This window comes from Solea senegalensis, linkage group LG13 (genome assembly GCF_019176455.1).
Source record: "Solea senegalensis isolate Sse05_10M linkage group LG13, IFAPA_SoseM_1, whole genome shotgun sequence".
Taxonomy (NCBI): Eukaryota; Metazoa; Chordata; class Actinopteri; order Pleuronectiformes; family Soleidae; genus Solea; species Solea senegalensis.
The window spans coordinates 20,568,150-20,596,060 of NC_058033.1; the positions used below are offsets into that span (position 1 = coordinate 20,568,150).

At 40.6% G+C, this 27,911-nt stretch overlaps 2 protein-coding genes across 6 annotated transcripts; both read left to right on the forward strand.

The window, feature by feature from the left end:
• The first annotated feature begins 1,422 nt into the window (after nucleotides 1-1,422).
• p4ha2 (procollagen-proline, 2-oxoglutarate 4-dioxygenase (proline 4-hydroxylase), alpha polypeptide 2) lies at nucleotides 1,423-11,585 on the forward strand. The gene is made up of 15 exons (XM_044042328.1): nucleotides 1,423-1,507; nucleotides 2,640-2,736; nucleotides 3,152-3,303; nucleotides 4,655-4,792; nucleotides 5,232-5,471; nucleotides 6,534-6,730; nucleotides 7,051-7,227; nucleotides 7,389-7,459; nucleotides 7,544-7,643; nucleotides 7,961-8,014; nucleotides 8,491-8,550; nucleotides 8,614-8,679; nucleotides 9,827-9,895; nucleotides 10,240-10,336; nucleotides 10,731-11,585. Exons 1-15 carry the CDS (start codon nucleotides 1,423-1,425, stop codon nucleotides 10,799-10,801), a joined length of 1,674 nt encoding a protein of 557 aa, XP_043898263.1. The 3' UTR covers nucleotides 10,802-11,585.
• A 757-nt stretch (nucleotides 11,586-12,342) lies between these two features.
• On the forward strand, nucleotides 12,343-27,719 carry jakmip2 (janus kinase and microtubule interacting protein 2). 5 transcript variants are annotated; one of them, XM_044042653.1, is made up of 25 exons: nucleotides 12,343-12,535; nucleotides 14,080-14,178; nucleotides 18,215-18,470; nucleotides 18,546-18,800; nucleotides 18,868-19,110; nucleotides 19,262-19,471; nucleotides 19,714-19,812; nucleotides 19,927-20,073; nucleotides 20,186-20,326; nucleotides 20,795-20,851; nucleotides 21,534-21,656; nucleotides 21,748-21,876; nucleotides 21,969-22,052; nucleotides 22,144-22,206; nucleotides 22,321-22,419; nucleotides 22,660-22,761; nucleotides 22,918-22,971; nucleotides 23,058-23,123; nucleotides 23,224-23,292; nucleotides 23,402-23,479; nucleotides 23,562-23,612; nucleotides 23,730-23,810; nucleotides 24,743-24,895; nucleotides 24,992-25,057; nucleotides 26,507-27,719. In XM_044042653.1, exons 3-25 carry the CDS (start codon nucleotides 18,342-18,344, stop codon nucleotides 26,957-26,959), a joined length of 2,952 nt encoding a protein of 983 aa, XP_043898588.1. In that variant the 5' UTR covers nucleotides 12,343-12,535; nucleotides 14,080-14,178; nucleotides 18,215-18,341; the 3' UTR covers nucleotides 26,960-27,719. The 5 variants fall into 5 exon arrangements, with proteins under 5 accessions (XP_043898588.1, XP_043898590.1, XP_043898587.1 ...); XM_044042655.1 differs by lacking the exon at nucleotides 14,080-14,178 and adding an exon at nucleotides 25,255-25,331 and having other exon boundaries at nucleotides 26,507-26,881; XM_044042652.1 differs by lacking the exon at nucleotides 14,080-14,178.
• The last annotated feature ends 192 nt before the right edge of the window (nucleotides 27,720-27,911 follow it).

Consider the following 27,911-nt stretch of genomic DNA (forward strand, 5'->3'; position numbering starts at 1 on the left):
GACCTTTGAGAACATCGTCATTTCCTGGTTTGGCAAACACTAATCAACATTTTTTAACGTTTTCTGACATTCTGACAAATAATCGTTTGTTGCAGCTCTAACTGAGGATCAGCGTTATTTTTCAGCTTCAACCCTTGACATCTTGTCAAAAAAACAAGTTATGCATGTTGACGTTTTTCGGCCTAATGCATAACTTATTTTTGTAGCAATAGAAAGTTATCTTTCTTTCACCAGGAGAGAGAATTCCTCACTGCGTTATTACCGCACTTTGCATTCAACGTATCACCTTTTCCTGCTTCAGATCCTCTGTTAGGCTAAGCCTTTGATGACACAGTGACGCAGATACTGATGACACTGTGCGTGGCAGTAAGCGGTCATTACTGAGAAGTGATGTGAAGAAGCAGACTTAAGCGAAATCCAAGGGGAGAAAGTTGAGTCGTGTCACTTTTCGCCAAACAAAGCTGCTTTCAAGCCTTGGGAGTGTGGACAGGAACTGTCTGCCAGGTGATGCGTTATTATCTATCTGTAGCTCTTTCAGCCTCAACCCTGTTGTTGGCCCTGCCTTTTGCATTAGATAACACTGTTGCTCAAAGGGATGAGGTCACTGTGCCAACATCTGACACGAGAAACACAAGAAACCTTGAAATATTGCCTTTGCTTAGCTGGCCTATGTGTTAAAAATATCTATTCAGAACATGGGGGATTTATGCCGTTGTGCTTGGATTGATTTGAACTCCACATTTGAGGAGTTTCTGCAGTGCAAGCAGGGCTTTTTTTAGTCAAGAACATTTTTTTATTAGACCTCTGGTGACCACGTTGAACTCGACACTAGAACAATTAAAAACAACAATGAACTCATACCAAACTTACATGAAGCAGATGTTTTGATGTCTTATGTTGTGTTTTTTAACATACGTATAAAAAAGGCTTGAATATGCAAGGTACTGTATGTCCACATGTCACTGTGGCATAGAAACAATGTTTCAGCACAAAAAAAAAAAAACATGTAGAACTGGGCAGCGGACAGTAGTGACTCATCCACAGGAAACATGCTGGAAACTTTGAATACTGTTAGACCATCAGTTCATGTAGTTTGGAAACACGGCATCAGTGCGTCGAGGGGCTGACTCGGTTTAATGCACACTGCAAAGTTTGTTTTATTGTCTGTGCTTTTAAGAATTGGGGGGGGGGTGACTTTTACGATACAAAATACTCATTGTCAGCCATATATCGCCTGTGTGAAGACAAATCACATGATATAGAACAAGTTTAACCCATGACACGACATGTTCATCAGCCTTCATGATGTTCATCAACAGGAATATTCTGTGAGATGAACATGAGCCGAGGTCGATCTGTATGAATCTATTGTGACGAGATGTCATGTTTCTCATTACAGGCTGTTGAAAAAAGAAGGAAAGAATGGGGAAATCCCTGTTTTTCTTCTCCTGGGCTCTGCTCTCCTGCTGCTGCTGGAACACGCAGGCAGAGGTCTTCACGTCTATCGGTCGGTTTGTTTATTCATTTGTTCTTTTTAATTTCAGAATAATGTGGCTCCTCTATTCACTTATTCTTTCTTTCCTGATCATATGTATGTTCATTAGACCTCAGAACTGTTAAAATCTGTATTTGCATTTTTATACTGTACGAGAATGTATCAGCAAGACCTCAAAGGAATTTCTCCTCTTGGCACTCAAGGATGCATTCATTAGAATTTGCTATTTTTAAGTCAAATGTAGAGGTCATGTTTTTTGACATATGTCCACAAATTCCCAGAAATACCCTGAGGGAAATATTAACATGGGCTCAAAGGTGAATTGATTTATTTGGGTAAAGTTTACAGTCTCAAGCACACTGGCCACAACTCAAGGTGCAAATTATGATGTTAAATGTGTAATTTAGTCAATTGCAAGTCAATGCTGTTGTCAACATTGATGGCATTTCCTGTGACTTCACTCTTTGGCTGCAAAATATGCTTCCACTGCATGGTGGAAATTCAAGTTATGGACTTTTTTTTCTCACCCAATTGCAATGACCTCAAATGCCTGCTGCATAATTTGTTTTTGAGGTAGTGTTGTATACAGTGCTCAAACACATGGAAATTAATTTGTGTCCACACCCATTCTTTGCCCTGTGTGCGTTTACCTCATTGCATCTAATACATGAACATAGCATCGCTGATTTACACAGATCCATTTAGAGATTCAGTGTGCGTCACATCACTCAACAACTTGCTGCATCGTGAGTTAACCACTCACTGATTTACGTGCACTTGGCCACTCAGTTACACTGGTTTCATGCAGAAACAATGAAAGTGTTTTTACTATCCCATCGTCCCTGGCAACCCCTGTGAATAAATCACGGTTGAAAATGTCCATGGTGTTGTTTACTATGCACACTGCGCTTCACCTCATATCCACATGGAGGAATGCACAATCAAAGCAACTCCAAAGTTTGTGGCGGAGGATTCAGTCTGGAGAAAAAAATAACATTTTATAGGGTTTTTCAAGCACCAGAAACTCTCTCACTGTGAAGGGAAGTATGCATGTTCCTTCCAAAATGCCTAAACCCACACCTTGAATTCTGAATTCTTCACTCATTATGTGTTGTTGGTTTATTTGACCTGTGTGTCTCTGCAGGTCAAATGACGGACCTGATCTACACAGAGAAGGAGCTGGTCCAGTCTCTGAGGGAATACATAAGAGCAGAGGAGTCCAAACTAGCTGCGGTCAAAGGGTACATTTTATGAAGCACGATAACATCACTTAATAAAAACTGAGAGCTATGCACTTCACTTAATTATACTATATTTATTCATTATCTTATCTGACTGAATTTAGACGGAACTCTTAATCATGACCCATCATCTCGCCTTGGGGATGAGAATTACTGGACTGACTGTGTGTTTTTATTCAGATCAAGTACTGCTGATAATATATAAAAGTCCTGTCCTGTGTCTTGTGATTTTGATTTTGTAAGTTTATAACCAGCCCATCCATCCATCCATTATCTACCACTTTATCCTCCATCACCCCTGAATGTTGATGAAGTTGTTTAGGGTAATATTCCCTTAACCGTTTCGTGTTTAGAGTCATGGACGTTTACAATTAAGAGCTGCAACATCACCGTGCATGTTTTGTCTGTCTCACAGCTGGGCCAGTAAACTTGACGCACTGACCCGAGTGTCCACCTCTGACCCTGAGGGTTACCTCGCCCACCCAGTAAACGCCTACAAACTGATGAAGAGACTCAACACGGAGTGGTCTGAAGTGGAGAGTCTGGTGCTTCAGAACCCCGCTGATGGTAAGACAATGTATTTAACTCTGCTGTGGAAAGATTTGTGTATCATTGTTTTCCACTTTCATGAGAAAACATGTTGGTTTTTTTTCTGTTTTAATCTAATAAAAAAATTCCCTGGGTATCAGTTCATGCTGCCTTGGCTCAATCTGCATCTCGAGACAGCCTTTGTCAACATTCCATGCTGACATTGCATTCATTCAAGTGATCTCTTCACATCGTACAGTGCATTTGAAAGGGCAGCATTTACCACTGTGGTAAAAGTTAAAAAACAGATTCAACGAAACGGAAAAAAATAGGATGCGAGCAGGGAGTGATTACAGCTTTGAGTTTCTGCTGCTCTCTCTTATGTTAACGCAGCGGGTCGAGAGGCAGAGAGTCGTGTTGTAACTGCAGCTGGTTCTCATCTCTGCATCTCTGCATGCTTTCCTCATGTTCTGTATTTGTGTGTGTGTGTGTGTGTGGGAGTGTTTAGACTTGGGTCCGTATCAGTGTGAGGCAGATGATGTCAGCACGAGTGTGTGTCGTACGAGTGAATCTGTAAACGTGGCCGTGAGTCAGACGGATGGAGAGATTAGAGAGACTTGATGGGAGCATAAGTAGATAGAGGTTTTTTAGTTTACGTCAGCAGACTGAGTTGTAATCAGCATAGTTTTCCTTTTCCATATATTCTTCCTCATTCATTTTGGTAAGACTGATGTATTCACATGACATGATTGCAAAGATGAAAGACAAATTCACAGGCAAAGGCAAAGAAGTATCAGCTTTTGCATTTACATTATAAAAGATGAGAGGAGTCTGGGACAATGAACCTCTTACTGGTTGGACAAGAGGGTGAGGAAAGCTTGTACCACTGACACAATCATTTGAACGCAATAGCTGGTGTTTGACCAGAGAGAGAGGCAGTAGCTGCACTGATTTTTATGTATAATTTCAATACTTGACATTAAACTGTGAAGAGTTGCACCTTGATTAGCAAGATATCCTAGTTTTCACCTGGAAAAAAAGTTGTTTAAGTGTTTATTTACACTGATGGTGATATAGAAAGTGCATTGTTATGTACTTTGTTGATGTTGCTTTCCTTCATGATTTTACGTTAGACATTGTGACAGAGGACAAAGAGAGGAAATTACTTCAAAAGCCCATATAATATATTAAAAGCAATATAATTTATGTTTAAATTCAAAATGAGATGGCAATAGGCCCAACCTGGAAGAAAAACTAGTGATTTCCATACTTGTTGTTGTTCAACATTGGGGTTAATTATGGGAGTCATTAGTTCACCGACAGTGTCAGAATTGTCATAAATTTTCCTCACATTTCTAACATAACCTTTTTTCCCTCACTTTCTCCTCAGGGTTCATTTCCAACATGTCTATACACAGACAATACTTCCCAGATGCAGAGGATGAGACGGGTGCAGCCAAGGCGCTGATGCGTCTTCAGGACACGTACCAACTGGACTCTGAGGCCTTCTCCAAAGGGAAGCTGCCAGGTAACCAAGAACTGAACTCATCCATACTGATCTTTTAAACTGGTGTGTGTTTTTTTTCCATTTATTTTGTTGCTTCCTCTGAAAAGACATTTTTAGTTTTTGGATGTCAGAATACATCTAAATAGGGTTTGGTTTGATTTTAACATCACTGTTAGTTTAAAGTTTGGGTTGGAGTTATAAGTATATGGTTGTTTTAGAGTTATCCCAGTTGTTTTTTGGGCAAAGCAGGATTGATAATTAACTTTTGTGTGCAGTTAAGGCTACAATTACTGAACTATTCACAGATCTGCCACGAGGTACTGACTCAGCATTTATACTACAAGAAGAAACAGGGGTTAGAAACACATGGTGTCTTTTTTAGTCGTCACTACTTAAAGAAAATTGTTTATTTTTATGGTCACAGTACAATATTGTCATCATTTCGCGAATCCTGTCACAGGTGTGCACTCCAATGCCATGCTGACGGTGGACGACTGCTTCGACATGGGCAAAACTGCCTACAACGACGCAGATTATTACCATGCTGTGCTATGGATGCAGCAGTCTTTAAAACAGCTGGACGCTGGTGATGAGTCGGTGGTTTCCAAGGCAGACATTTTGGACTACCTCAGCTACTCCGTTTACCAAATGGGAGACCTGCCTCGGGCCATTGAGCTGACTCGCCGGCTGGTGGCGATTGGTAAGGTGCAGCATAGGCGTGCATGAGCTTGAATCACCATTGAAAACTAATATCCATTGCGCATATACTTTAATGTTTCACTTGTAAGTGCAGGGTTTAACGTGCCTGACATTTACTGTTAGTCTAACACACAGTGTCAATAGTGTGCACTGTAGCTGTATTCATTTAAAAGGAATTCAGAGTGTATTTGCTTTTCAAAAAGTGCGAGGTCTGGACAGGAAAATCCAAATCTGTGTAAATCTGAAAATAGCAAAGACACACAAGTATGCACTGAGTGTAAGATAGAGCCTATAATCTCACAGTGCTTTATCTGGTTGTCTTATAACCATAAGTGACCAGTGAATGGGTTCATGGTCTCAGTTCTAAAGAAACTATAGAAAAAGGTATATTTAACATGTGATTAAGGAGCAGAGCGGGTGTACTTAATGGGTCGTCTTCTTCCTGTTAAACTAATCACCACAGTTCACCTTCTTCTTAGTGCAGTGGTTGCCAGAGCGACAGGGTGTTGTCCTTCCAGAGTAAGGGCCGGTGGTTTCTAACTTGTTATTTTAGTTTAGTTGACGGCTGCAGACGATCTTTTTTTCGAGTTGTGGTATGCTTGTTTACTTGTCAACTGAAGTGGAGCAGATGCAGTAGACAAAGCTTTGTGGCCTAAAGTGCTACAAGCCCAGCAGCCACTGACTGCAGCTGAACCAACAGGTGTCAGAGTAACGGCAGTTTTCTTATGTAATGCAGAGTGCCAAGCCTTAAAAATATGTATTTTCCAGTGGGGTCGCCTTGGGGCATCTGTACCAGTACTTGAATCAGCAACACCTGTGGTTAAAGAGTATTTGCTTTACATGCACTCCAGAGAGTCACATTGATTATACTGCAACTAAAGTTTCCACTGTAAAACCACTGACTCTGGTAGTCCACATCTCACATGGATGACTAGAAGTCCATTGCACCGCAGAGTCTGTGGTTTTTTTTTATGAACGATATCAGCCGATAATAAAAGAATAAAGTTTGTTTTTTTGGAGATTTGAGCCACCAACTAACACTTTCTTTTTCTTGCACTGGCAGATTCCACACATGAGAGGGCAGGAGGAAACCTCCGTTATTTTGAGCGCCTCCTGTTCAAGCAGCTCAATGAGCTGAACCAGCCATACCAGCCTCCATCTGAGGAACCCATTCAGCTGGGAACCTACAGCAGACCCAAAGACCAGCTCCCAGAGAGGGAGGCCTACGAGGCCCTCTGCAGAGGAGAGGGGCTCCAAATGGTGAGACATGAAAATGGAAATAAAGGAGCAGAGAAGCAATGAGAATAATGTGCTTTAGAACATATATCGTTGTGTGTGTATGTTAAGTATGTGCTTATTTATCTATAAAACTCAATGTTTTAACATACTGCTGATGAGCGAGGGCAAAAATTGTGAAACTGTATACTGTAACTGTGTTTCTTACTCATATTGCCCTCAGTATGATGAACATAAACTCATAATTTACCATAATACTATTGTCATTTTCATATTTTTTGAAATTATATGGGGAAAAAAAAGCATATAATACTCTGCCGATCTTATCGTATATGTTTCACCAGACTGAGGCGAGACGCAGCCGCTTGTTCTGTCGCTACCAGGACGGTAAACGCAACCCTCGTCTCCTCTTCAAGCCCATGATGGAGGAGGATGAGTGGGACAGCCCTCACATTGTACGTTACCTGAACATGCTGTCGGACGAGGAGATTGGGAAGATTAAGGAGCTGGCTAAACCCAGGGTGAGAAAAACTTTCATTAATTCCTCTTGCTTCAAATACAACCTGCTCTACTGCAGTACTAGGATGAGCTGTAGCATTTTAAATAGTCCTTAAACTGTGGATTTGTCTCCTCAGGTTTACTAAATACTTACATCTGTTTTTGTCTTGTTGTTTTTTTTAAGCTTGCCAGAGCTACTGTCCGGGATCCGAAAACAGGTGTCCTGACCACAGCAAACTACAGAGTGTCCAAAAGGTAACTCCTTCAGCAGGAAAGGGTAATGACTGCCCTCTTGTGGATTTCAGTCATCATTGACACTCCGTGTGTGTGTGTTTTTAGTGCATGGTTGGAGGAAGAGGACGATCCCGTTATTGAAAGAGTCAATCAAAGAATAGAAGACATCACAGGCCTTAACGTCCAAACTGCAGAGCTACTACAGGTAATGGATGACATTTATCATGTCACATTACATACGACATTATAATGACACATGTATCGCTACTAATCATTATTCAGCTGTTTCAAAACAATGAACACCAAGGACACTTTTAACACTACAAATGAAAATAATGACATAGTCCAATTACAACTGATTCTTAAACAAGCAGCAAAAACAGTGAGACTTTCCGGATTAATGTCCCTGTCACTCATAATAATCCAGTTCAGAGTTGTAGTGAGAGAAAGATCAGTCATGTCTTGTGTAACACAGTTTAGACACATTTCTTTGAATGAGATTATGTCTTATTTTTTTTGCAGGTCGCAAACTACGGAGTTGGAGGACAGTACGAGCCACATTTTGACTTCTCCAGGGTGAGTTCCTGCCTCCCTGTGTTTGTGTGCTTGGGCATTCATTGTTTTTAGGACAAAGTGTGATGCATTTTGACAGATCCTCACAACTACAACGAGCATTAATAGAGTTCAGATTTGGGTCAGTGTCAGGAATAAGGTTTTGGTTTGTTCGGTGCTATTGTAGTACCAGTTCCCATACAGTAGGTATCCAGCTGACTGAATCATAATGCAAATTGCACCAGTCTGTGAGCATGATATTAAAGGACTGCTTCAATTTTTTGAGTCTTTATCAACTTAAAAGGCCATTATTTAATGTTGTTGACAACTGTTCACAACTGTTCCTCTTCTCCTGATTTCCAGCACCAGGTTGTACACAGAGAGGTGCAATGCTGCCCCCCCCACTATTCAAAGTTCAAACTTGTTAATCGCGAGCATTAGGCTTAAATGCATGTTTTTGTTGATTTCAACATTTGTTTTATTTTAAACATCTGTTGCAGCGTCCTTTCGACAGTGACCTCCAGGTCAATGGAAATAGACTTGCCACATTCCTAAACTATGTAAGTACGTGTGTGTGTGTGCAGCATTTCACGTATGTTTACTTTTGAATTCTATCTTCATAGAGAGATGAGCCAGATGCCTTCAAAAGATTAGGCACTGGAAATCGTGTGGCAACATTTTTGAACTACGTAAGTATGTGCATCTAGTCGCCGCCGATAAAAAGAGCTGAGCTCATTCATTGACTGACAGAGACGTAATAATTGGCAGACAAATAGTTACAAAGAAAGTTTTTTGTCGTCGTTCAGTTCCAGTAGATATTGTGGAGAGTTTTGTTGGCCATTCCTATTTAATTTAACATACTCAGAATAGAAGCCAACCTGTAAACCTTACACTTAAGTCATATGGAATAAATGTACATTGTTGTTGTTTTTTTCAATGATGGACTTTAATTGAAGTTCAGTGTTAAGTTGTTGACCCTGGTGCATGCTGTGCTTCAGTATAGAACCCGATTTAAATAACAGTATAACAGGACACATGAGCTCAAATTATGTTCATCTATGTTCATACATGTGCACAGAATAAATGCAAAGCACCTGCTCATTCAGCTCTCAGAATGTGTGAGAGGTTGAAGTTCACTGCAGTAAATCTGATTTGACAGTCGTCAATCGTCAGTTCACCAGGCAGAATCAAAACTGGGCTTGACATAGTCAAGCTTTATGGGTGCTGGTGTCGCCTCTCGTGACTTGGTGGGTTTTAGTAATTATGTGGTAAACATTAAATTATGTAAACCTTGTTATGATTGTCCAGTCTGATGAGAGGAAGGACAAGGTTGAGATTCCTCTTTGTAACTTTAAGGTATACGGTGTGGAGAGTTGAAGTGCTAGAAACAGTTTGACTGTCTATTTTTTAATAAAACCCTATTTTTGTAATTTGTTAACACTGTTATTTGATTTTATACACAACTAATCTCTCTAATCTCTACACATCTACTTCGCACATTGATTTTTTTTGTTTCCAATGAATATTGGACATAAACACTGAAAAACATTCTTAAATACATTCTTAGATTTAGAAGCTTGGATCTGAGCAAAAACTTAAGATAAGAATATGAAAATGTTCTTGCATGAGATCCAATCTTTCCACGTTAGTGACTCATATGCTAAAAAAAAAGGCCAGATTTCTCCAACACTCTAAATGGAAATCTGGTTCTCTCTTTCTCTCAGATCAGTCCATACAGACATTACTCCAAAAAAAGATCCTACTGAGTGAACCTTTTAAGGACAGTTGAATGACGGTTTGTACTGATAAACTTTCTAATTGTTTGTTTTCTCTCAGATGAGTGATGTCGAGGCCGGAGGTGCCACGGTCTTTCCTGACTTTGGAGCAGCAATCAGACCTAGAAAGGTACTGATGGTACTGTGTGTGTGTGTGAGAACCACATGAGAGTGTTTTGTCTTGTCATACACATATTTTTTGATTGGCCAATCATCAAAGGGATGGAAATATAGGCCCTAAGGTGACTTTGTTCTTTGTTGCTATTGTGGAAAGCAATAGCAACTAAATATCCTTCAGGAACTCTCAGGTTTCTTTAGGTTGCTGCCTTTGGGCCTTCTTTTTCCTTTTTTTTTTTATCGAGCATCTGTCTTGACGTGTGTTGGATCCTCTCACTCCTCCTCTCTCTCTCTCTCTCTCTCTTGTCAGCACCAGATGTTACTATCATTTATTTCATGAAGTTCATGTCTCCACAGGGAACAGCAGTATTCTGGTACAATCTGTTCAGGAGCGGGGAGGGAGACTACCGGACCAGACATGCGGCCTGTCCGGTCTTAGTAGGGTGTAAATGGGGTGAGTGAAAGTAGTTTTTCATGAATACTGAATCTTATTTCATTCACACACTGACTGTGTTGTCAGTATAACAATAGTAAGTTGGTCAGTTATCCTCTGGAAAGCTCTTCATGTTCATTTTGGCTGTTGTATGTTGTGATGTTGATGAGATTTACAAGGTTATACCAAGTAGTTTTCCTAAAATTGAATTGTCAATTACTTGATGTGGAGAACTTGGAACTTGATATTTCCACGTCTGGTTCTTTTTAAAAAAGCACAGTTAAAGTAAAAAGTAAAAGCTTTTATCAAATGCAGATGTGGAAAATTGTCAATTATAGTGTTTTTTTCATTCTGTTACCCAGGCATTACTTTAAGTTTTGTTTTGTTTTTGATTTATTTCTTTCTTGTTTTTCAGTGTCAAACAAGTGGATTCACGAGCGAGGGCAAGAGTTCAGGAGACCGTGTGGCCTGACGGAAGTGGACTGAACATCTAGAAAAAAAAACGTGCACACAGTCTCATACACATACATGCGCCTTATTGTCTTATTTCCTCTTTTATCAATGTGACTTTCACCTTCTGCAACATTTACATCAGTGTTTACTCTCAAAAACACATCTGACAGATTTCTTTTTTTTTAATTTTGTCAGTCCTAGGTTGGAATAACTAATAAACCGCAACTTTCAATCCCAACATGAAATTCAAAAAAGTCTACTGTGAAAATGTTCCCACTGATACCAGAAAATCATACCGTTGTCCTTCAGACATTACAGATGATATCGTGTTTAGTGAGTGAACACCAGTGCAGGAAGGATTATCCCGCTTTACCAAAGTGTTTTTCAGACTTGTTTTAATTTTACATGCACATGAGTTCATATATGTGAGCAAAAAAGCAGCAACAGAGTGAAGCAAAAGTTGTATTAGTGAGAAATAACAGTGAAACATGGACCATTTGGACTAAAAACACCTGAAATATGAATTACTTCTGCCATTTAATTCTATGGTGTGAACTGATTTAAAACCAGTTTGTAAGTAAAACTGAAGACCCGCTCATTTGAATAAGAAAAACAGATTTCTCTGTTGATGAAAACAGAAGATAAATATTATCAAATGCATTACTATCATAAGACTTTTTTGTGTTTCTCCACAAATCATGTTTCAAATCACGTCTTTAACATTTCTATTTATGTAGAGTTTAAGTTATTACACTGTTGTGTCCTTACTACAGAATGGCAAACAAGAAAGTCAATAAACAGTGTTTTCTATATAAAATGTTTATTTCTTTCATTCACTTTTACATACATAGTTTGTCACTTTGGAATCAAAATGACAAATCTGTCAAACTGTATTAGATTGTGTTTTTCTGCTTCGAACAATTTTAAAATTGAGTGACAGATTGAATGGGTGAATGGCAAAACTAGTGTAAAGAAGCTTTGAGTGGTCATCATAGGACTAGAAAAACACTATAAATACAGACCATTTACCAACTCCTCCTGATTAGGGTAAATATATTGGAGTAAAAGTACACATTGTTTTAGGAAACATAGTAGAATAAAAGTAAAAGTTGCAAGAAATATAAAGTACATACAGTAAATGTGAATTTTGTACTAAAGTATAGTAAAAAAAGTATTTGTACATACGTGTTTGGGCCTTAAGTGGCAACACCCTGAAGTGTTTACTTAGTCTGCACAAATAAGACAGTAAAAGCACATACTTCATTTTAGGAAATGTAGTGGAGTAAAAGTAAAAGTTGCTAGAAATATAAATAACAAATTAAAGTACAGATATGTGTGATTTTGTACTGGACAGTCGGGAAGTATTTCTACTTTGTTCCATTACAACACTTGTCATTGTACAGAACGTTCATTGCAATAATTGTATTAAAAATCAAAATAATACTAAGTACTTTGTGAAAGTGTGACTGCGGCTGTAGTGGAGCCAGTTTTCCTGTTGGAGACAAACCAGTGAGCTCATCGTGGCTGCATGCTGAGGAGGGCGGGGCTCCCAGCATCATCACCATCACCACCAGCAGCAGCAGCAGCAGCACCGGCCATCACTGCTCCTGCTTCGTTGTACGCTGATGCTGCGGAGGAAGCCATTATTTTACCTCTCCTTTTATTAATATTAAGAATAATAATAATAATAACAGCCTCAAGGAAGAGGCCATGGACACAGCTTCACACGCTTTAGGACGCGTCCCATTGTTGAAAATCGATTACGAGGTAAGCTGCTGGGATTCACGGGGGGAACTAGCAAGGCCTGTCGGGGCTTTTTTTTTTTTTCTTTTTTTGTGACAGGTTAATTTTATCCGTGGAACATTTCTTTATATTACACTCGGGTTTTAATTCGACTCAAGCAGTTGAAGCTACACAAAATACCACGTCCACGGTGTTACGTGTGGCAACCAAACCGTAAAGACGCTAGTGTCATTTGACGGTGTAGCATTCGGTTTGTAGCCTGCATGTCGGAAGTGGCTCGAGAATCCTGGCCTACACTCAACCAGCAGCCCTTTAAACATGACTGGGATGGAGGAGGCAGGCTGCCGTGTGTGTGTGGTGGTGTTTTCCTCAACCTTAAACTCGTCCTTTCATCCTTTCATCCTGTGTCTTGCTGAACATTCGAGCAGTTTGTGGACTTTGTGGATCCTCCAGCTGTTGATGTTCGTGCTCCAGGTGAAGCCAGATGTTCACTGACTGACTGACTTCCATGCATAATTAGACACCGAAAAGCTGCCTCTTTTTTGGTTGTTTTTTTTCTTCTTCATGCTTGACAGCTCATCACAGCATGGCATGTGTTATTAAAATGATGCTGCAGAGCAGAGATGGAGAGGATGCTGTGAGTTTGTGTCCAGGGCCCTCTATTCTCTCACTGGCCTGCTTTAACAAACATCATCATCATCATCATCAGCTCTGGCTGCCTGGAGGGCATTTGTCACATTTCTTTGTTTCAGGGTCAGCACAGATGTAGCCCACAAGTTAATAGTTTATAGATTGCATCGCAGTTGCAGGATTCCATTCAATAGCGCAATAAAATACTGTACATGGAGATTCTCCTACATCCTGCTTCAGATGTTTTGTAAATAGAATTAATCAATAAGTCTCATCTGTGATGCCAGGATCAGCAAAGTTGGATAAGAGTGGACACTTTAATCGTCTATATCCACCTGTTATCATCGTCTTTCATCACTTGACGGTCTCATTCACTTGCATTCACAGGCCACTTTATTAGGTACACATGAGACTTGATAAAGTAGCACTTGTTCTGCTGCCAGGGCTCCCGCGGATCCTTAAAAAGCCTTAAAAGGAATTAAATTCATAAATGTAACAACAAGGCCTTAATTAGTATTGAAATGTCTTAAATCCCTTTTTTTAAAAAGTCTTGAAAATCTCAAAATAATTGCTATCAAATGCCACTTGCAGTAAGATCGCGCAGATTAGCGGAACCAATGAAATGTAAAAATTTGCAGCCAGGACGCCGCGATACCAACACCGGGAATGAAATACTTTTGCACTGCGCCAAAAAAGTCATGTTTTATGTTGAATTAAACATGTTGGCAAAGTTGTCCCTAACGCATGTGTTTTTTGGGCAGCTTTGTTGTTTTTGTGTACTGTAAAATTGAGGCATTTTAAAAAGTCTCAAAAAGTCTTAACTTGAACTTGCTTTAAGCTGTGTGTTCAGAGATGGTCTCCTGCATACTTTCTCCTCTGACCTCTGGCATCAGCAAGGAATTTTGTGCCTTCTTATTGGATGTTTTCTCTTTTCTCAGACAACAGTTCTGTGTAAACTCTAGAGATGGTTGTGCATGGAAATCCCAGTAGATTGGCAGCCTCTGAAAAGGCCAGACCAGCCCATTTGGCACCAGCAAGTATTGCCTTTCTTCCTTATTTTGATGCATCTTAAACATGTCTACGTATTATATTACTGTCATGTGATTGGCTCAATATTTGCTTTAACAAGCAGTTAACAGGTGTACCTAATAAAGTGGCTGGTTAGTGTGTTTTCAGTAGACAATCTCATTGATTTATTTAACTGTTATGTAGAGCAGAATAGTGAATTTTAGTTGTATTTGCACAGCAACTGCAAATGATGCTTACATCAAATGTCAGAATGGAACTAGATAGAAAGAACTAATAGAAAACATTTGGATTTTTACAACGTAATCCAAAAACATGCTTGACTCCACCTGATGCGACAGCGACTCTTTGAACTAATGTACATCACAGCCAGAAAGATTACACTTTAGTTGCTCACTCTCAGGGCAGCAATGCTGCTGGCATCAATTTGATGAACTTTTTGGGGACTCAACTGCATAATCTGGATTACAAACAAGAATAGAATGTCCTGGGAAAAAAATTAATGCGCAAAAAAAAAGGGACCAATAAGCAGTGAGTGGTGTCGGTTTGTATTTTCCTGTAAAATCTGTTTGATTTTGACACTTAACTAGTGGGAATATCATGGATTATGTATCAAATGTGAAGCAACGTGACATTATTTAAATTGAAGATTGTTACACATGTGTCAATTCTGCCTTAAAATTAAGCAAAAAATAGATTAGAAATAGAGTCTTAAAAATCTGTTTTTATAGTTTATTATTGTGATGTAATATATTCTCTTTGTTACTCAATTATTATGTGATTAGAGATTACATCTGTGTGTGCGTTGACTTCTTATCTTAGGGTATTAAAGGCATTTATGAACAATCATATTTTGTGTAAATAAATGACATTAGACACCACTAATTTGGCTAAATTGTCTTAAGGGGATCATGATTTCCTCTTGGCTTTTGTACAAAAACCTTTTATTTAATACCTCGCAAACTACTACTACTACGTTAGTATTGTACTTAAGTTTAAGCGGCAAAAGGATTGTGGTTTGGGATAGCAAAAAAAAGTAATAAAAGTGAGTGCCTGAACAAATCTGTAGAAGTAAAAGAAGGAAAATTCAATCCATTAAAGCAGCTAAAGCCTATTTTATCCCCAAATCTCACTGCTGATTGAGAGCTTGCATTGTAGACAATGTAGATCCTGTTAAAGAAGATTTTGGTTCCATTATTTATTGAGGAAAAGTAAAACACTGTTGCCGAGAAGATGTAGGCACTTGCGTTTAATTCCAGTTCATGTATACTGCTGTTTCGCAGTGAGTGAGATTTCTCTGATGTGGAACACACAGCACAGGCTGTTCATTAAATAAATTGAATTGCACTGAATGAGCCAGATTTGTTTAACCAAGTCAAGTAACCATTAAACTGATAATTATTTGTAGGACCTCAGTGTCATCAGATTAAAGCAGAACTGCAGCAGCAGCAGCAGCACGCGACTGAGGATTCTTTCTGACTCTGAAAACTAGCAAATCTGATGTCTGAGGGAGTCATGGAACTGGGTCATGGTGCCAGTGTGCTTCATGCTGTAGTATTTAATGCACCATCACTGAGACACATGCACACACACACACTCTGACTCTCTGAGCCAGGGCACAGAGAGAAAATGGGAGTCTCTGTGAGGTTTATCTCTTTCCTCAGTGAATCTGCTCAGGCAGACGTTTCCAGCAGACATATCCAGTTAGAAAATCAATGAAATATTAGGTGCACAGTGTGTTTGCACCTCTGGCATGAGAAGTGCTCTGAGTGCACTGGCTGTGGCACAAATGTGTAAATTCATTACATTGTGTCGTTCGTTATAAGATGCTGCTTCAGTTGTGTTTCCTGGTGTTTGTTTTTGTGCGATGCTGTTTTGTGATTGATAATATTGACGTGGAAGTTTTGCCTTCAGAGAGCTGTAGTGGCTCTAAGTAGGGCTGAACGATTTTGAATAAATATCAAATTTTTTCGATTGCATAATTCTTATTTTCTTTTGGAAAAACACATTTAAGATGATTACTGTGTGAACAAAGACATTCTCTTCAGTCTGCAGAGTAAGATTGTGTATAGATCAAGACAGTAATTCCTGTAAAATGATATTAAATATTAAATAAAACAATATTGCGCCTCCTGCGATTTGAAAATTGCAGTAGGCTGCATTGCGATTTCGGTAAAATTTCGTTCCTAGTTCGAAAATACCAGTCATTTTTAACACTTTTACAAACATAATGTGTGATCAATAGGTCTTTTAACACAGTTCTTCTGTTTGTCATGGAACAGATCTTTTTTTTTGCAAGCATTTGAGAATTTCATCACTAGCTGTTAAACCTGCAACTATTGGACTGTTGAGTGAACTGTAGAGGAAGTGCATTGCTATATATGATGCTATAGTAAGAGTAGACAGTGAAGCAGTTCATACATAGGAGACACAGCTCCTCTGTTTAAATATTAAAATGATTTCCACACAGAGCCTATGGTTTGAGAAGATCGGAGAGCGCTGAGTAAGAATATTTCAGTCAGCGAGAGACGAGTCAATCAGGGTAACTTGTGTTTAAACTGTGAAAGATCAATGGCGTCCGTCCTGAGCAGTGGCTAAAGGTAAATCACTGGTGGCGATGGTGGTTGATGATTTTGCTGAGATTGATAGAGAAGGAAGAACGAGGAATCTGAAGACTGGGGCAGTGACGGAAGGGACGAGGATCGGTATTTTTGAATTAAAGCGGTACATTATTGATGTTTGTTTGTTGTCTGTGTGGCTCTGCGATGGACTGGCGACCTGTCTCTGACCCTCATGTGGACGATAAAATGGTAAAAGACGAGTGAATTCATTTAAAAAGACAGCTGCTACCTGATGATCGTGTCGCTGTGCTGTTGGATAGACGAGACGAGATTAACAGCTGATCACTCACAGTACGCAGAGTCCGCAAAATGTCAGAAAATGTTGAACAGTGAAACAATGATGATTTTCTCCAAATGTTTTGTTTTTTCCGCTTGTTTTTTAATGATTTCTTTGTTATGTGAAGCAAAGAAAGCAGAAAATATTCACATTTAAGAAGCTGAAAAATCAGATAGCTTTTTTTAATTATTGCAAAAACACTGATTAAATGCAGTTGTTATATATACTGTAGATCTTCCTGACTGCACTTGCATGAGAGATCTATTTCTCAATTATTAGTAGTTTGCCTTGTACTGATAAAATTGAGATAAACTAAATACATTTGGCAGTCTATGCTACATCAGCTGTCTGTGACGCCTGTTTGTGGCTATGCCTCGAGCAGCCAGAGGATTATATCTCACTGCAGTATGAACATTGGCGATGACAGTAATCAGATTGACCCAGGACTTGCTGCAAATTAATCTCTAGTCCCACCCTGTGGAGCAGTATTTGGCTGCTGTGAATGGTTTGTAGGTTAATGAAGTATTTGCCACAAACTGACATTTTTGTGCTGACTTTGGTGAAACCCTTAAAGCTGTATTATTATTACTGTTATCGTTATCATTATTATTATTATTATTATTGCATATGTTTTTGTGGGAAAAATGTAAAGTGACCCCATGGATTATCCCCATGGAGTACAGTACATAGTTTTTTTACATTGGTTTCCCACATGTCATACTGGCATACACAGCACTTACCAATCCAGTGGTTTTCCTCAGTGTTTCCGTGGACTTCCTCCTCCATAAGTGATACTTACACAAAGAGCAGCAGCACGTCTGAGGCCGCGACGCTCTGCAGCAGTTAAAAGCCTGTGTGGACTCCGGAACGCCAGCGATGACGCCGGGCGGCTTCATCTCTTAACTGCATGTCAGAATCTTTTAAAGCAACGTTGTGTCATTTCTCTCGGACACTCACCAACTCCTCCAGTATAAGCGTGATGATGCACGACAGTGTGCACTTTTGTATCCATATGCACTCATGTGCATAGTTGACCACAAGTGTACAGTGAAGACACCCGTCATTATGTAATACATGAGAAACTGCACCACTGTCCTCCTCCTCTGCTGTCTGTATTTAGTCTCTCTTTGTCTCTCTGTGTCTTTCCAGCCCTTTTGTCTGATGGAAGAATGAGGAAGAGGAAGACCTGGAACGTGTAGGAGGACGTTGCAAAAGTTCCCGCCGCAAAGTCTCAATGAAAACATTAGACGAGACTCTCGTCTAGGATTCGACTGAAATGGCCAAGAAAGGGCGTACGAAGGGCGAGAAGCCCGAAGCGCTCATCTCAGCCCTGCAGGCAGCCAACGAAGATCTCCGGTCCAAGCTGACTGACATTCAAATTGAGCTACACCAGGAAAAATGCAAGGTACTGTCAATTAAGACCTGAATTCAACTATTTAACCACACTTCACAATAACTCTCTCCTCTACTCCGCCCGAAGGTGAGCAAGCTGGAGCGCGACAAGGTGCAGGAGGTGAAGCGCGTACGAGAGCAGGAGCAGCACCGTCACACCGCCACGCTAACGGAGCAGCGGGCCAAGTGGCACGAAGAGAAGCAGAAGGAGCTCCAGGCGCTCCGAGAGAACCTGACCCGGCAGCATGAGCAGGAGCTGGCCCGCCATGCCAAAATCAAAGACCAGGAGAACCAGAGGCTCAAAGCCGCGCTGAGCGCCATGCGCGACGGCAGCGGAGAGAAGGTGAGGTGCAGATAATGGGAGAGACGGATGTGTTGGGGGGGGTTAAACCGTACCTTGTCTTCTTCAGGTGCGCACTGCACTCACCCTGGAAGCCAAGGAGGAGGCGCGTCGCTTCTTTGACCAGGAGCGAGTCAAGCTCCTGCAGGAGATCGTGGAGCTGAAATCGACAAAGAAGCAGACGGACGAGGCTCTCAGCAACATGATCCAGTCCGACAAGATGAAGGCTGGGGATCTGCGGGTGGAGCACCAGCAGCACCAGGAGCAGATCTCCAAAATCAAGTGGGACTGTGAGAGGGACATCCGCAGACTGGTACTCATCACTGGAGCACAAACAATAACAACTGGGTCTTATGTGTCCAAAGATGTGGAAGCTATGACTTTTTATCACGTCAGTCCTGAAAAGTCGATGTTTTAACAGCAATGTCTTCCCTCCGTCGCTGTTTCGTTCTCCTCTGCCACAGGTGGATGAAATCAAATCAAAAGATCGCACCATCTTCTCTCTGGAGAAGGAGCTGGAGTCCACAGCGGGCTTTCTGCAGAAGCTGCAGCTGCAGAAGGACGCGCTCGACGAGCAACTCTTCCTCGTCAAAGAGGCCGAGTGTGGCCTGGGGAGCCCGAAGAGAGAGATACCGGGCCGAGCCGGAGACGGAGCGGAACACTGCGGCAGCCCGGTGAGTGGAGCTGGCTGACGTTTGTGCCATTCCTCTCGACTATAGTTTCTTAAACACAACTTTTGTCGCCAAGTTGCCATTATTTCCCTGCTGAGATTATTGTTTCATTTAAAAAACGAGGATTCCAAATACACATGGTGAAGCAGAGAGAGTGTAATCAAGATTCTCTTTGTCCACCCAAGATACATTTTGAGCAAAAACAACTGTTGTATTGACTTGCAACTACGGATTTCTCTCTTCAGGACCTGAGGAGAAACCAGAGGCGTCTCGCCGATCTCAACTCGACTATACGCAAACTGGAGGACCGCAACTCGCTGCTGGTCGACGAGCGGAACGAACTTGTACGATTCTTCTCCACGCAGCTTAAACTTAAACATCCCGACTTTCCTCGCGTTAGCCGCAACTTAACGTGTTATCCTTTCGTCCCTGTGTGTGTGTGTGTGTGTGTCCGCCAGCTGAAGAGAGTGCGGGAGTCGGAGAAGCAGTGCAAGCCCCTGCTCGACAAGAACAAGCTGCTGAACAAGAGGAACGACGATCTGACACAGACGATCCAGAAGCTGGAGGAGAAACTCAAGAGTCTGGCCAAGGAGAACCTGGAGATGGTCAGTGTGTGATGTGTCAGTCACACTGACATTATTTACACATACTGTGTTTATTTATTCTGTGTCCATGACATACTCTCTGTGTGTGCGCGTGTGTGTTGTGTGTCCGCAGAAGGAGAAGATCAGCTCCCATCCGCCGCTGAAGAAGCTCAAGTCTCTCAATGACCTGGACCAAGCTCACGATGACCAGGAAATCGCCTTCCTCAAACTCCAAGTCCTGGAGCAACAAAACATCATCGACGAACTGACAAGAGTACGGACCGTCTTCACCTCCTCGCTCCTCATGACGTGCTTTGTTATCGATAAATCAATCCACGCGTTTTGAGTACATTTTTGGTCATAAATCATCTTCATGTTCATCAAGATGTTACTCAAACACTGTGTTGTTGTCTTTCACGGACAACTTAAAGTATGAAATCACCGCAGCGTTTGCTGAACCAGCTGAATGTACGTGTAACCAGTCAATCTACATGTCTATTATTTGACTAAAACGGTACATCGGGCTTCAAACGTAACAACGTAACAAGCACAAAGGCTGGTGATGTGTGAAATGAATGGCGTTGAATGAAATGACGGTGATAAATAACGTGGGACGGACATTAATCATGATTTAACTAAAGAAAAGAACTTGACTCATAATGACACGTTCATCTGATTGTGATGTGTCATCTTTTCTTCTTTAACCATTTCTGTGTGTGTGTGTGTTTTTGTTTTTTTCCAGGATCGTGAGAAGCTACTAAGAAAGAAAAGGCATAAAAGAAGTTCAAGGCCAATAAAGGTAGAAACTATTTAATTTGCTAATGGCTTATTATTTTTAAGAGCACATATTTTTTGTGTTATGTGATTTTAAAAAAAGCCGCAAACACACTTGCAGCAACATGAACCCCCGTGGGTGTGTCGGCCATATTCGATGTAGTCTGGTACACAGTTGGAAATCACTGACACTCGCCCAAAAACACACCAGTGATTAGTTAGCTGACGAACAGCCGGCTGGGAAGAAAACTCCTTGTTGTTTTTCTCCAAAAGATTTCTTGCAGAAATAAAAGAAAAGCAGGTTGGTGAGCAATCCGTTTATTCAGATAAAACAAACAAACAAACAAACAGACGGCATCGCTATAAAGTGTATCGACAGCCCTCAAAAAAAGTAGCATCTGCAGAGTTTGACTCACAAGCTGCCAAAAAGGGTTTACTCTATTTTTCTTGTAGACAAAACTCTGAATTCTACGAAAGGGAATAGTGATTTGTATACCCAGCTGGGGGGCGTGGAGATTTGGAGAGGAGGAAAATGCAGAGGTTTGAAGATCTGTCCAGGGTGTGACTCCGCCTATCGCCCTATGTCAGGATAAAGGAGGAGGAGGAGGATAAAGTGGTAGAAAATGGACGGATGGATAATACAGTATGAAAGAAAATACCTTTTTTGGCACCTAAGACCTAAGTCTTTGAACTTTTCTTTTCCGCAGAGGCACATTGTCGTCGATACGTTCTTCGGGTACGACGAAGAGTCCATGGACTCCGAGACGTCCTCGGTGGCTTCGTTCCGAATGGACAGAACTCCGGCTACTCCCGATGAAGACATGGAAGAGGTTTAAAATGTGTTAAAATTGCAGTTGATTAATGGAAGTGTAACCATAGTATATTTAATTTACAACATTGTGTGTCTGTGTGTCAAACAAGGGTCTAGCTAATGAAGAGTCCGAGCTCCGCTTCCGTCAACTGACCAGGGAGTACCAAGCCTTACAGCGAGCCTATGCCCTGCTGCAGGAACAGAAAGGAGGCTTACTGGACGCTGAGATGGAAGCCAAGGTACGATGAATGAGAGGAACAATTTAATATTCATAAGAACGCTGTAAGCAGCAGTTAAATATTCTTTAATCTTTTGTTTTGCTGTGTTTCAGGCGCAAGAGCAGCTCCAAGCAGACGTTCTCAGGTATAAAGCCAAAATAGAGGACCTGGAGAAAGAACTGACCCTTAAGGGACAGGTAGGACACACGTGGACAATGTTACTTATGACAAAAACCAATAGTTTTCATCAGTATATTAAATTACGTTTTTTTTACTTCCTTTGTAAAGGATTCCAAATGGGTGGAGGAGAAGCAGCTTTTCTTACGAAGGAATCAGGAGCTACTGGAGAAGGTTTGTAGATGTTTACTCGTATGATGACACGTTTAATAGAAGCTAAATACAACAGTTTCTTGAATATATCTTCTGTGTACTGATCTGATTTGATGTTTTTTTAATGTCGTCCAGGTGGAGAAGCTGGACTCCGAGTGCAGTCGGCTGCAGCAGGAGCTGCAAGACTCCAGAGACCAGAATGAACTGTTAGAGTTCAGGATCCTGGAGCTGGAGGTGACGAACAAAGAGTTTTTTACAAAATGTTTTCCCTGAATTAACTCAACATTCTGTTTATTCAAGTTTCTAAGAACATCAGACACAACAGACACAGTAACAAACTCTAATATTATTATTTCATTCACAGTTATTGATTTTTAACAAAATGAAGATTTAAACAATGAAACTAATTCCAACAAAACATCATCACTGATCTTTATCTGTTGATAACACATGTGCACTCCTGTTCCCGTGTAGGAGCGTGAGAGGAGATCCCCTCCTTTTAACCACCTGAGGATGCATCCCTTTTCTGAGGGAGTCAGCGCTCTTCAGATCTACTGTATGAAGGAGGGCGTGAAGGTACGCAACCAAGACCTTTTGTGCTTTAAAGATAGTTATCACTGACAAAATGGCCACCTTTTTCTCTTCTGTTCTGGCTGCAGCCAAATGACGGCTGTAAAGCTTTAGAAAATAAACATTTTCTTTACTTTTTTATCTCTTTTACCTGACTTTTAGGATGTGTGCATACCAGATCTCATCAAACTTCTCGATATCCTGGGAGACAATGGGGTAATTCATTGAATAAATTGCCCTGTGATGCAAAAGCAGGCTCATTATTTATTAATCAACGTTTATTTTGTCCCTTTATGGTGTAGAACTTAAGAAATGAAGAGCAAGTGGCCATTATTCAGGCCAGCACTGTTCTGTCACTCGCAGAAAAGGTACGTTTTTATTTGATGTAAGAAATCAGAGATTATATGAAACGCACGGAATTGTGTTTAAACTGCACCGGTCTGTGTCCCCGTGCTTATCGCCCTCTAGTGGATTCAGCAGATTGAGGGCACAGAGGCGGCACTGCACCAGAAGATGATGGACCTGGAGATAGAGATGGTGAGTCAACTCACACCCCCTATAGGAAAATACAGTTTACTGCAGGAGTCTGAGACGAAATAGTCCTTTCCTCATATGGTAGTTTCTCACACGTCGTTCCTCTGTGCAGGAGATGTTCTGTAAACAAAAAGGATATCTAGAAGAAGAGCTGGACTACAGAAAACAGGCCCTGGACCAGGCCTACATGGTATGTTTACATGACAATATGGAGCTTTAAGACACTGTGGAGACAGGACTGATGTGATATGATCGTTCTTATTTTTTAACAGCAAATCCAGGAGTTGGAAGCAACGTTATACAACGCCCTGCAGCAGGACAAGGTTCTTCCACACACACTGCACACTGCAGCCTTTTTCACAGAATAACAAAACTGTACTTTTTAGTTTTCTGATTATTTTTAGACGTTGTACTTGCTTTGTGCCATCGCCTTAATCTAGCTCTCGCTGAGTGTGGGTGCAGCTCAGCTGACTCACGAGCTTAGGACATCGCCGTCAGAAAGCAAACGTCCTGAATCCAAAGTGAGTTTTGTTAAATGCCGTCAGTCACTGGTCAATATTGCCTTTTCTATATCGCATTTGCAACACATGAGTATGAATTTAAAAAATAGCCCTAACATAACAAAATTTGAATTTACATAAACTTAAATTATGATCATAGAAAATGGCTGCAACACTGAGCACTTACAGACATCCTATTTTTTAACATATGGCTACGTGTAAAGATTCAAGTGTTTATTGTCATATGCACAGTAAAGAAACACGTTTCCCTGTGCAATGAAATTCTTACTTTGCTGTCCACTCAAAAAATACCAGCAATAAAGTATACAGAAGAAATAGTATTAACAAATTCATATAAACTAAAATAATAAATATTAAAAAATGCATAAAAATGATGTCAATATATGCATATATATAATAATAAATCATTTTTTATGTAAAATGGTTTATTATTTCAATTTGACCTAATCAACTTAACTAAACTAACCTAAACTAGTTAGTCACTAAGTCGAAAGATAAGTTGATACGAACCTTGGAATCAAATCCAGGGTGAAATTCTGTCTTTTCCCAAATCCTGATCCTCAGGGACCCGATTCCCCTGCATGTTTTACATGTTGCCCTGCTCCAACACACCTGATAATGACCCATTTATTTGAACCAGGTTTGTTGGAGCATGGAAACATCTAAAACATGCAGGGGAATCAGGACTGGGAAACACTGACCTGACTCCCTAAAAAGTTGACATTGAGAACAGCAAGAGTTAAAAACAAAAAAACAAAAACAAGGCACAGTCAGGTGTTCCATACTCATTCCATCTGCCGTGTGATGATCATGAAATCTAAGAAAAAGGATATGATCACAGGCTGTAAATCTAGAAATCAACGGAAGCCAAAAAAAAGTAGCCATATCACCACCGCCATCTTTTGAGAATGTTTTTTTTTTCCTCCTCTCAGGTGATAAAATACGGCGAGCCTCTGGATGAGCTTCAGAGGGACGAGCTGCGCACGGCAGTGGAGAAGCTCCGGAGGCAGATGCTGAGGAAGAGTCGAGAGTACGACTGCCAGATCCTCCAGGAGAGGATGGAGCTGCTGCACCAGGCGCACCAGGTCTGTCTTTGTCATTACAATAATGGGTGATAATCTATGATCTGCAATAAAAAAGAAACACATCATCTTATCGTGTCATGATCTGAACGTTTGCAGAGAATCCGTGACCTGGAGGACAAGACAGAAATTCAGAGGAGGCAGATTAAAGACCTGGAGGAGAAGGTATGACGGTTTAAAGTAACTCACAGTTAAATATTTTACTTTTAAATCTGTGATGTCAAGTTTCTATTGAATTTAAAAAGATTTCCGCACATTTTCTCGACCTGTTTCTGCCTCTGCTGTTGCTAGTGTTCCTCTCTAACTCTGTCACTCTCTCTCTTCCTTCCTTCCTTCCTTCCTTCCTCTCTTTCATTCCTCAGTTTTTGTTTCTATTCTTGTTCTTTTCTCTTGCCTTTATCCTTTGGCCTTGAAGTCTTTGGCGTGTCCCGTAGAAGAGGTGAGTGTGAGTCCTGTTGTTCTTCCAGTAAACCACCGCCGTCTCTCTTCTGGACCTTGGGTCAAATACTTTGCACAGCAAGTGTTGTGGGTTTTTTTGTGCAGCTGCTAAAGTTAAATGTGGAAATAGTTGGGCTACAGACAAGCACTCAAAATATGCTGTAAACAAAGGCACAATGAAAGTGAGAGAAGAGTTGAAACAGTACTTAATTGTTTGTCTTAACAACAACAAAATGTATAATGTTGACATTTGGAGACACTAAATACAATTTGACCCTGGTTTTAGTTCTCTCACTTGCTTTCCCTTTTCATGAATATTTCACCTTCTTTCTCTTTGCACTCTCTACATTGAGTACATTGCTGAGTCAGACGTTCTCTGTATGTATAAATATGTATAAATCTTTAATTTTAAAATAATCCCTGTGATGTTTTATGTATCGGACATATTTCGGGTTATTTCAGCCACTTAGGGGCGACACAACAAGCTGTGAAAACAACACTCACGAAGTGTCAACAAATGAGGTGATGCAGAGCAACAGAAGCGTGCGTCTCTTTGACTGAGGCCTTAGTCCGGACGTAAACGGCACGGAACGTAAACGATCTTTTTCCTTTGCTGTTTGCCAAAAAGTTTGCCCCGTAAACACGACACAAGGAACCCCAAAATGCTGCAGCACATGTGACGGCACTGTAGTTGCCATGTTGTCATGTTACGCCAAAAAAGGGGGGCAATCATTTCCTAATTCTTGAAACAATGACTCGATTAATCGTTTACTAAATCGGATTCATTGGTTTAAGGGATTTTTAAAGGATTTAATCCAGTTTCTCTGTTCCATAGAACTAAGAAATCATTCAGACAGTGTCATTTTGGTTCTTGGTCAAAAGACAAGGTGTTTGAGGTGTTTGAGAACATCATCATTACATTAAGTTTGAGAAAGAATTATCAACATTTTTCAACATTTTCTGACATTTTATGGACTAAACGATTACTGAAATAATTGACAGATGAATCGATTATGAAGATAATCGTGAGCTGCAGCCCTAGACTTTACAATTCTGTAAACAGAAATAGTTTTTCAGTAATTTAGTGATGAATACTGCTTAATACCAACAGAAGCACTGGTTGCTCAGTGTTTTTGACTGTTGTAATCCTCTCGTCTCTGTGTTTCCTTCTCTCAGGTGCTGTGTCGGCTTGGAGATCTTGTTTGTGTGACCGCAGTGTTATTTATTTCCTGGACGAGTGTGGAGCAGTCAGTCAGTGTACGGTGGATAAAGTGTTGTGTAATGGCTGTAGATGTTCACACTCCACATTCTCTTCTTCTTCTTCTTCTCTTTTTCAAATGGAGACGGGTCCTCAGGATGATTCCCATGACGATACACACACATATTTTTCGGTTTGGGAGAGCCGTATCAAAAACACTTATGCACTCTTACGTACAGTACAGTACAGTTTACGGACAGGCATGCGGAGAAGCATGCAGATGCAAACCACACTTATACACACACACGCACACACACACACACACACACGCTTTGACAAATCCAAAACCAAAGCCTGGGAAGAAGTTCTCTCTGCCATGCAGGGGTAATAACATGTCATCCACCACCACTTTAGCCACAGTGGGAATATAAAGAGACAGATAGAGCAACTCAGACAAAGAGGAAAGAAAAGAGAGGAAACACCAGACCACAGCTTCTCTTCATCTTCTCATTCCTTTTCACTTTCGAAGCCGGAGAGGACGAGTCAACTCAGGGCCCTTGAGTGTGTTTGAGAGGAGCAGCGGACTCTGGACTCTCGTGTCTCACTGATCCCAGGATGGTGCTGCGTTACACAGACAGACAGACGGGAGGAACGGCAGGTGTGTGTACGGACAACATTCAGATTGACACACGGCACATACCTGATGATAATAAGAGGAAGGAAAAAAATAACACGGAATCTCCACAGAAAAACATACCGATTGTCAAACTGCGTCTTCATTTTTACCCAAAGCCGGCAGCTTTACTCTCTGGTCGTCTTTTTCTGGGTTTTGTTATTTTTTTTTTTACAACTGAATCCCTACTCTGAACACTGACCTATATATATGGATATATATGTATATACATATATATATATATATATATGTATATATATATATACATATGTATATATACACATTTGTGGATAATGTACATGAGTGAATTATTTCGTCCACCCCTTTGATTTCTCTGAATAGTTTTTTTTAAACTCTGAAGCAGCTTGAGCAGTTTACACACATGACTTAATTGCTCAGTATTATTGTGGTGACGGCTGCAAAAGATGGATTTTATTTTAACATTTTAATGTCAGAATATGAAAATGGAATATTTGCCTCATTTTATCTCCCTCTATACAGACTATATTCAACACAGACTTGTGGTTGTGTTGCTCTTGGTGGCCAGCGGGGGGCCCTGCTTTCCAACTGAGTTGACATTTAATAATGCACCCTTTAAAGTTACATTATCTTTAAGCCAACATGTAAATATCGGGGTGGGTGATAAGTTGGTTTGAATTCAAATCTTGGTCCACACACACAAAAAAAAGAAATCTATACATTAATGTCAA